The sequence below is a fragment of the Poecilia formosa genome, unplaced genomic scaffold (genome assembly GCF_000485575.1).
Source record: "Poecilia formosa unplaced genomic scaffold, Poecilia_formosa-5.1.2 Scaffold82, whole genome shotgun sequence".
In the NCBI taxonomy this organism is placed as follows: Eukaryota; Metazoa; Chordata; class Actinopteri; order Cyprinodontiformes; family Poeciliidae; genus Poecilia; species Poecilia formosa.
Genome location: NW_006800021.1, coordinates 118,700 through 129,385, shown reverse-complemented (window position 1 = coordinate 129,385; position 10,686 = coordinate 118,700). Strand labels below are relative to the sequence as shown.

The 10,686-nt window shown below is 41.3% G+C and overlaps 1 protein-coding gene across 1 annotated transcript; it reads left to right on the top strand.

Moving 5' to 3' along the window:
* Positions 1–630: 630 nt before the first annotated feature.
* On the top strand, positions 631–10,417 carry LOC103141396 (guanine nucleotide-binding protein subunit beta-like protein 1; the record flags this gene model as incomplete). Its single annotated transcript, XM_007557039.2, has 2 exons — positions 631–921; positions 8,854–10,417. Coding segments are annotated over 2 exons (570 nt in total), but the record flags the coding sequence as incomplete, so codon positions are not given.
* Between the last annotated feature and the right edge of the window lie 269 nt (positions 10,418–10,686).

Genomic DNA, 10,686 nt, shown 5'->3' with positions numbered 1-10,686 from the left:
GGGATGTTTTTCAAGAGCAGCTTTTGTGAGACTCTGATTACTCTAATGAAGCCATGAAGTCGCAAAATGTTATGATACAACTTTAAGTCCATATCGCTCACTGCTACAGGGAGTATTAAAAGGCGCCCATGTCTTTTAAATATTTTTGACATTATGCCACAGACAAGCACAAAATTGCCCATTTTTTTGTAATTAAAATCTGAAATGTGTGGCATGAGATCAATCTTTTGCTGTAGTCATAGTTGTAAGTTTTTTGGGATTCAATTTAAAAAAAGAAACATTATTTTACAACCTTAAGACATAAAATCCCCCCCCCACACACACAAAAAAAACATCCAAATTTGAAGGTCTACCATGTCAAAATCTTAGTCCGACTAGGGCAGATTAAAATACTAATTGCATTTTGTGCATTGATAGACGACAAAAAGTGTCAAATGATGGATAAAATGATACTGTTGTGCTGCAGAGAGCAGCTGGCTGACGAATGGAGGCCACAACGTCTCTGAGTGTCAGCCGGAGCTTCCAGACTGATAACCTCTGCTCCTCTCATCTCCCAGCACTACACTAGTTCTTTTTTTTTCTTTTTTTTCTTTTTTTATGGCTTTCTAAACCCCCGTTCTCATCTCACGTCTTAACTTGCGTCGCTCTCCCTCCGTTCCTGCTGTCCCTCCTCCCTCTCTCCCGTCTTCCTCCCCTCTCTTGCAGCCTGACTCGGGTCTCGGACCGCTCCTGTTCGCTGGATACGAGGACGGTTCCCTGTTGCTGTGGGACGTAACCCAGAGGTCCGAGCTGAGCCGTGTCAAAGCCCACCCCGAGCCCATCATGTGCCTGACCTTTAACCCCGGCAGTCTGAGGGGCGTATCGGGCTCCTGCGAGAAGCAGCTCTCTTCATGGATGCTGGACGGCCAGAACCACATACAGGTTAGGAGGCTCGGGGCTTATCCGGCTGATCTGGTCGTGTTTGTTGTTTAGGCTGCAGCTCTGGAGATCCTGAAGATGTGTTGCTACTTTCTGACTTATCCAATCCCTTTATTCATCATTTTTGACCGTTTACAGTTAGCAGTTACCATCTATACATTTATTTTTATTCCCTTCATCAGTTTCTGAGCCTTCAGCTTCTCGTCTTTAATCATAGATATCCTTGTTTATTCACAGTATAGCATCAGCGTCTCAGTATCAACTTTATGCATTACTTACAGCTAGCTAAATTATTTTTTAATATTATGAATTAGAGAAGCACAAAGAAACCATCAAGTAGCGGGACATTTTCCACTTCTCACCTCCAACCGTAAACAATGACTGACAAGCAGGAACAATTTTGTTGTACCAACAAAAGCTCTCCTCAGTGTGGAAGTTGTTACTGTGGGAAGAAGACCTTTGTGTTAGCTACTTTCAGTTTTAGTGAGTTCCTTAAAAAATTAATCCAAGGACGTAAGCAGATGTAAGGACATTGAAACTGTATTTTGCTGCAATAGAGCAACACTTCCAACAGATCACAGTGGGATTGTTTTATCCAACTGAGCCTTCAAACTCCGAGTCAGGTGACATTTTTGAAGTGGAAATGTTTGGAGGAAGGTCAGAATATTAAGTTTGCTGCAGTAATACTAACCATGCTAGGAAGTAAAACAAAACAAATAAACTGAAGTCCATAAAGGGTTTGTCCTTGTTTTAATATATTAGCATGGGTGAGCATACTTTCGCTAGTGCGCTAATAGTGGAACTTATTTTTCGTTTAACACTTTTGCTTCCTTGGAACCGTTTCTGTGCTTAGTTTCCCCTAATTGAACTTTTCTGGATGAATTATAAAGCACTAAATTACTTTGCTGGTTTGTCAACTTTCAGTTGAATAAAGATTAACATCTGTTTGGACAATTAAGAACTTTTCAAGTGGACATTTATATTCATGCTCTTATTTTGAAAAGAGAGAAGACTTTTTACTTTTTTCCTCTCCTCACATTCTGTCTTCCTCACTTTCTCTATTTTTTCTCCTCATAACTTTATTTCAAACAAGAAATGTACAAGAACAAAATAAAACTCAGTAAAGAAAACAATATAAACATAAACAAAATATCCAAGGACATTGTGGAACATGTCAATTATAATCTCAAAATGAAGTTGGTGACTGATGATTATAGTCTTTCAAGGGGAGATATTTTAATTAAAGTTAGCTCTTTAGCATTAGCTACTGCTAAATACCAGGTTGGTGTAGCGGTTTAGCGTTAGCAGAACTAATATTTGTTTTTAGAGCTTTAATGTAACTAACTTTTAGTTAGTGGTGCCAACCACTAAAGATGAGTTAAATCCTGTTTAACCACAACTTGTTCGCTCACACACGACATGACATCACTGCTCCTAATATGAATAATCAATGACCGCTCAGACTTCACTACCTGCTAACTGATTGTTGTGCCCAGTGGTCATCTAAATCCCATGGAGTGGAATAAATGAATAAATGGCGCCAGAGGAGAGGAGAGTGTTGGCTTTCGCCCGACTTGCTTGGAAAACATTAGGGCCCAAAGAGGAAGAGGCTCAGCGGGGCTCCAGGGGCCATAAATCAGCTGCTGGTTACACAGTGTTGGCAGGACTAGGGGCCAAGGGCCAGACTGAGGCTGTCACTCTAGACTCAAACCACCCACAGACACTCTGAGACAGAGTCTCACAATAGGCCTTGTTAATATGTTCAAAAATAGCAATTGTTGTTGTGAGGAATCTCTTTGTGCATCGAATAAAATCGGAAATTTTAACTGATATTTTAAGAGTAATATAGGAGGAAATTGTTCGTACGTACACTTGGATGCTGCAGACGTCGCAGCATCTCACACTGACGTGTGTTTTTGTGAGAGTCCCAAATTCGCATTCCCCCGCCCCTTCCACACTCACTCAAAGAGATCACATCAGCTTTTGTGCCATAATTCATTGTACATAACAGCTCCTGCTTCAGAGACTTTCTGCCTCATTTGGAAACTGTATTTTCTCTTGATTTCATGAGCAAATAGGAATGCTCCTATTTTTCAGTCAAACCTCATGAATCAACGCCAAGGGGAACCTACGGCTGATATAGTGGGCTCCTGCTCCAGCGAAGGGGTATTATTCTTTCCAGGGCTTTTTACAAATGAACGCTCGAATTAGAAATATTTGCAGAGCTCCCATTTTCTCACCCCGAATGTGTGTCTAGACAAACACGGCGCAGGATTTCAGTTGGTATGCCATAAACAGGAGGCGAGCAGTTATTGGGGTTTATTTTGCTAAAGCAACAAAATATTGATTCAGCATGTAATCCAGGATGAGGATGACAGGGGGGGGAAAAGCACAAGGGAAGAGGGGAAGGATTCAGTTGGGGCTTTTAAATTACTCCGAAGTGCAGCTCAGTGTGACGTCCAGACAGCTATCCTCAGCGCTTCCCACAGACGTATTTTCTGTGTGGCCGGGGTGGAGGTCCTGCCGGGTGGCAGGTCCGGGCCACGGCTTCTGACGGACGACCTGCGAGAGGTAATAAAAATATCAAAACCTTGGAGGCCCCTAAGCCAAACAAAAAACACATCTGCAGTAAGGGGAACAGTAGTTCACGGTGGGAGGCTGCAATAAAAACCGGGGAGACTGCAAGTGCCACAGCATCTCACTTCCCACAAATTACCCCGGCAATAAAGCCCAAACAGAGTGCAGTGGAGCTGGCTGGGCGAGGCAGATGGATGGTTTTAGTGAAATCCAGGAGGGAACTGAATTTGACACAAAACAGCGCAGTTATGATTTAATGACACTGGAAGTCTATGAAGTGAGCTTATCTGGGCCAGATAAAGAGAGATGGGCACAGGACTGGAGGTTAATGTGTTGCACATGGCTCCCAGAGGCCTTTATCTGCTGTGTGACCCTGCTGGCCTCAGATTGTTTCGTGGTAACGAAGCATCATCTTCAGCCCTGTTTCCCTTCTACTGGGCATTTTTGGGATTGTGAGGCAATTTGGGTGTTGGGGGGTTTACTGGCCGTTAAATTACATAATATAAATACATGGATTTAACTCCTTGTTAAATCCACAAAATGCATAATTTGAATATAATTTGAGTTCATTAATACTTTAGAAGCAAATAAATGTTTGCTTTATTTTATTTTATTTTTATGTTTTTACAAAGTCACACATTGGCACCACCATTCGAGTCCTGTAGAATGCAATAAATCAGCAGCATTTTGCACAGAGTGCAACTGGCCAAGAGTAGATTTGTTTAGATTTGTAAATGCATTCCAATAATTCAGATGAGATGAAATCAAAGCATGAATTAAGATTTCCATTCCAGGAACGGAGATTGAAACAAGACACAGTTTTCAACCTTCTCCCACGGTTTCATACAGTAGCTTTACCTTAAACACCAAGAGGCCCAAGGACCACCGTTACCTTTTAATTATAAAAGATAATTAATTATTTTTATTGTTGTTATTAAATGAAGAAAACCGTCTCACAGAGCAGCCTTCCAACTGTGTCTTCCTCACTCAGCTCCTTCAGACTAGTCAGCAGCAATTAGCAAACACCTGGTGGAACTGCACATCAGCTGAGCTCATTAAAGGAGCTACGTCTCAGTTGTTAAAGGGTTAATAGAGGAGCCGTGCTGTGATGAATTCCTAAATGTGGAGCTTCAGAAAGAACAGGAGTTCCTTAAAGAGACAGATGCCTTGTTTTATCTACTAATCTTAACAAAAGATGGCAACAAATTGTCCCACTTCAATGCCTGGACAAGTGCAATCATGAGTTTGTTCAGGAGAGAGAGAAAGAAAAATGCAGGCTGTGGCCTGTAAAAGGCAATAGGAAGACTTCCAGAGTAAGTCGGTCGTGTCTGACAGCTAGCTCTAACTGATGACTGTTCTTCACAGGAAGTCCTGCTCCTCATCTTTTAATGGGACTGTAACAATATGCCCACCCAGTGGTCACCTGTACGGTTTCTCTGTCAAAATAGAAGTGCTGTCCTGATGTTCTTCATCCTCACAGGGCCTATCCCACTTCTGCTAATGCAGCTTTCATAAAAATAAAAAAAACAATATATTAATTGTTTTCCCTCTCCCAATACTTCCTCTTCTCTCCTCCGGTCACCTGTTTCACAAATTCATATCACGTCAGCCAGAGTCAACCGACAGGGCGACAAAAGGCTGTAATCTCCCCTCCGCCGAGTGTGATTCAGGGACAGGGCGTGTCGGGAATACCTGCGAAAAAGCTTCCCGGCCGCTAGGCGCGAGTGAGGGAGCGATGACGGGACGTTTCAGTGGATCTGCGTTAACAGCAAGACGTGTGCCAAGACGAGGAAGAGAAGTGGAGCAGAGCGCGATTGAAACCTGCCACCCTTTCTTCAGTGTGTGCCGAGTCCAATGAAATGGGACAAAAGAGGATGGTGAAGTGTGAGTTCGTGTCAGGACACTTGTAGACCCACAGCGAGTGTTGTGGATCCAGCTGTTACGTTAAAGTGATCTCTGGGAAAATGGACAGTTAAACCTGCAACGTTCGTGTGTGTGTGTGTGTGTGTGTGTCTGCGTCCTGTGACACACGCAGTACAAAGTACGAAGTAAGATGTTCGTTTGTCCCTGTTACAGCCACTCGGCCCAACAGAGTCAGGCCTGGTTGTTAGTCAACTCCACGTTTTCAATACTCAAATTTAATCCCTAAGGTAAAAAAATAAGACAGTCAAATTATCTCAGCAAAAAGTTATACAGAGTCTAAGCTTGTCTGTTAAATATTTAAGTAAAAAGATGGATATCCAAGGAGCTAATAGTAGGCATAAGATGATAAAAATAATAACAAAAAAAATTGGTTGATAACTAGATTTGACTTTTTCTGCTCTGTGCTTTTATTTAGAAATCTTAAATGTCAACTGAAAATTTTTACAACAGTCTCAAAATAAGTTTAGACACTAAACTTGTGCAGCCTTCTGTGTCTCAGGTCCAGTTGTGTTAAACTTCCTAATTATTGCTCTTCTAGGCTTAAATAAGTTTCTATAATCCTTTTGCCTATTCGTCTTCTAAGTAAAATACGAAATGTAAAAAAAAAAAAGAAAAAAACTTTATTTTGAAGAAATTGCTAGGCTGAACAATAATTGTGTCACCAGTGATTTTCTTTTTTTTTTTTTTTTTTCACTCACTGAAAAAATGTCAAATGAAAGTTTGGGGTTTTCCTACATCTGTCAGATGTGGGATTATGCTGCTGCAGTAGAACTTATTTTTTCCAAACGTGAAGGGTATGCATAATATGTTGAGCCTTATTCTAAGAGCATAATTATACTGGCTGGTATACAATGTGAAAAAAAAAGTTTGATGTTGGATTGATGTTAGTTTTTCTAATGCTTTTATACAGCAAGCTTATAATAACCCACATTTTTCCTTTTCTGTTTAGTTTTTTTTTGTTTTACTAAGTTCATTTTGTAGAGCATTTAATTTAATTTATTTAGTAACTTAATCTTTTAGATGCTTGTTTCCCCCTCGTGTGTTTAGTCCAGGGACTGTTGCCACAAGAAATCCCCCAATAAACAGCGACGCAGCAGCCGGGGGGGACTGCATTCGCCGCTGCACACGGGCATCTTTCATTTTAAATAATGACACAGGACGACCTTTCTTCCGAGTAGCAGTTTTCCTCTCCGCTCTCTCTCTCTCTCTTGGATAGAAAGTAAAAACAATTAACGAGGCGGCCTCGCTGACTGACCATTACTGCAATCATTAGCCATTTACCGCCTGCAGTTGACCCTTAAATGAAACAAATGCCTTTTCCTGACACAAACTATGGGAAGCAAAACAAACAAAAACAGACACTTAAACCCATCATTATCAGGCCTCTAATGCAGACCAGATGGGGAGAGGTAGGGGCATACCACATACCTGAGGTAATAACAAAGCTCAGAACAATCTCTAACTCCCCTGCTTTTCTCTGGATCTGTTTACCCGTCTTGTTCTGTCTGAATGGGCACACACTAGTTTTCATTACAAATGTGTGCAAAACTTTGTTGATATTTTGCTTAGGACACAATTTTACAAATTGCGGTGTTTCCGTCGAATAAGAAACGCTACTAAATTCACACAATATGCTCATTCACACAATAAGTCATTGAAAAACATGCTGCGCCAAACATCCTCCTACCACTTCCTGTTGTCTTCTTCGTCTTCTCCATCAGTAGTAGCAGCTGGTTGTTGATCACATGACTGTAACTACCATACTTCTCTCAGGATCTGGTTTTCTGCCTATATGATCACGCACTTGTTTTCATTACAAACATGTGCAGAACTTTTTTGATATTCCGCTAATGTAAAAAAAACCCCATCATTTCTCAGATTGCGGTGTCAACATCAGTTAAGAGACAATTATAATAAGCAAATATGTTTGTTCACGAGGTAAGTCATTAAAAAACATTCCATACCATCATCTTTCTACCGCTTCCTGTCGCCTTCTTCATCTTTTCATCTGGTTGAGGCATAAAAAGTGTCTCCTTTTCAGTTTTGCTAAAGACACTAATTTTGATGAGGCCAAAAATCCACTTCATGCTAGTGCAAAAAAGTTATCAAAAAACTTTTTTTTCTTTTAAATTGAAATGTTTCTGTTAAAGATTATTTTTTTCGTATTTCCAATTTGCGCAATTTTACAGTCAATGGAAACACAGCTACTGTTTTACGCTGCTGATACCAACAGGGAAGGGTTCATTACCAAAAACAAAATAGGAAAAATGGCACCACTAACTGTTTTGAACTTCTTTCTTTTTTTCTTTTTACTATGATCAATGACATTCCTCTCTCTGTTCTCTCTCTCTCTCCCTCTCACATTCCTCTTGATTCACATCTTGTACCTGGCTTATATCTCCCACATGCAGCTTGCGGACGGGTTCCTGCCCAGAACGGGAGCGCGCATGCAGATACATTCTCCCAACATCTCCTCCCATCCAAGGCTCATTAGTCTCCCCAGACGCAACTTATGAAGTCAATTTTACGCTGTCCAGTTTGATTTCTGCTCCCACGTCCAGATGTTCGCAGCCCATGTAGCGATCCGGCAGATATCCCCGCGCTGCAGAAGGAGCACGTTCTCTCTGCAGGAATGCCCCGCCACAGCAGGCCCTCCAGATACCGATCCGAGTCATTCGTTATATTATGTCAGAAAGTTGCCCTTTTAGAGAGATTGATACAGTCCTTGGGACAGTAGATCACAGGGAGATGGCGCGGGAGACGAGGGGGGGCTGTGGCTAATCTTTAGCAGGCAGAAGCTACACCAGCGTATTCATCAGCAGTCTTCACCTGCTGACCAGAACGTAATTCATCAGAGACGCTTGAAGCAGCTGAGTTTCTGCAAATGAGTTTTTCAGTGAAAGGTCTTCTACTATTTTTTTTTTCTTTTCGCAGTGACACAGGTAACTCGGTTTCCCCACCCCCAGTTCCCTCCTGCGCCCCAACCCAGCGGCGCTAACTCCAAAGCAAATAATGGGACTCTGAGAGATTTCCTCGGGGCTCTCGCGCCGTAATGTTTTATGGCCGATGATTGAGTCCTGGGAGTTTACGGCCAGGTTCAACAGACCTCCAGCCCTCGCGCCTGGACCTCCGTCATCGTATCAGCTGATAGCATCTCGGTGTGTGTGTTTTCGTTGGCCACGCTTTCCCTGGAGCGAAGTGACTTAGTGATTTATTGACCTAATTTTTATCTTACTAATGTGTGTTTTCTGTTTACTTTTGCTTTTCGTCCTCAAATTCTCGGTTTGTTTGGTTTTATTCTCATCAGACGGTCTCCTCAAAGAAACTACTTGTTAATGTACTCTTCAAACACACGGAGGTGCTGCAAATGCAAATATTTCTCATTCTATTCAAGCAAACTGTTTGCTGAAGGCCTTTGTCTCTGTGGTTTTGCAGCTCCAGGACTACGTGACGTTGGTCAATCCCGGCGTTTCTCAGCTCTGCGTCAGGGGCGACGGGCGGCTGCTGGCATCCGCGGGCTGGGACCACCGAGTGCGAGTGTTCGGCTGGAAGAAGTTGCGGCCGCTGGCGGTCCTTCAGTACCACACGGACATGGTGCTCAGCGTGGCCTTCTCTGATCACCAGGAACCCAGGCAAAGACTGCTGGCTGCTGGGTCCAAGGACCAGCGTGTCAGCCTGTGGTCCATTTACAACCAGAATGCCGAGACATGCTGACTCTCTGAGCTCTCCGGGTTTCAGTCTGCAGACTGAAATCAAAATACCCTCTGCTTTTAGTTTTATAGTTTTATAGTGACCCGCTTTGACTCTTGGCGTGGACCGGTGTCAGTTTCTCTCAGCTTGAGAACGCTGAGGAACAAAAAAACAGAACGTAGTTTGCTTTTCTGTTTTAAAATGAGAAAAGCAACAATTATTCCTACTTCTGCTCAAATATATTGTTTAAAAAAAGCTACAAAAAGAGTTACGTTCATTTTGATAGCCTTACCTGGATATTTTGAGATAATCCCTTCTAAATTTAGTTATTGATTTTACTGGGTTAATTAGCAAGGCTATCTGCTGCTGTACCTAACCTGCAGCCAACTGCTTGACAGACAAGCTGCTTGTAGCTTGCTAGCTGTAATTTTACATGTAGCTTCACCTTAATAACAAGACATAAGTGGGATTCCTTTAATTTCCATAATCCTGTTTTTTTAACCAGGATTATGGAAAATGTTTTTACGCTTCTTTCAGCTTTAACAGCGGAGACGAGGCGTTAACAGATGGTGTCATTCCAAAACTTAAAGTTGCTCCCTCCTGTTTCCTGCTATGTCATTAAAAGGTGTTTAAATTACAGCTGCACCTATGAGTGGTCCATGAGATTGGAGTTGTGTAATTCAGTAATTACTTGTTCAAATACTGTTACATTTTTTGTGCATTTTTTCTGTTGAGTAAATACATTAATAGTACAGGCGACAATCATTTTTTTGATCCATAGATTCAATTTTGAGAAGAAAAATCATAATTTAATGCATGAATATCATAATCTCTATTAATTGTTTCATGTACTTTTCTTTATCAAAACACCTGCAAATTTTTTTTATCTTTTCTGAATTACATTGAAATTGATAAAAATTCAAATTGACCAGTCAGATCCCTAACAATACCAGATACTGGTGTTGGTCTAGAAAAGACTAATTGTTGTATCCCATTAACTCTTTTTAACTTCTTAAAACTTTTATACTTTGATGCCAGTAACCGGCCCATGCCCGCTTACACGACACAGAGCTACGTTCAAAAGTTTACATTAGCATTTTTTTACATTAGAATTTTAAATGTTTTTTCTATGTTAATCTTTACTATGATTTTGTAAAGGGAAAAAGCGTGCTTTTCCAATTTTCCATACAAGATGAAAAAAAGTATGACAGTCTAAAATCACAAAATGATCAAACAAGAAATAAAGAATAGTTTGTAACACTGGTGTAATATTTATACCAAAGTGCAGATTAAAGAACTCCTAAAACCAGCCTTTTATTTTTCATCCATTTCCTTTTTCTGAACACTTTCAGTTTAAAGAGCTGCTTTTTTCTGTTGCATCTTAGTGCGTTTTGATAACTCAAAGGTTTAATTCACCAGCTCCTCAGCCTCCTATTTGCTGAAGCCTAACTCGGTGCTGTGCAGCTATGTGATTGTGTTGACTTATCAGATGGAAGCTTTGCTCCAGTGGACATGAGTTTGAGGTGTATGGCGCACCTGAGCAGCTTTGTAATCCTGAGTTGTTATTCTTCCAGCTTC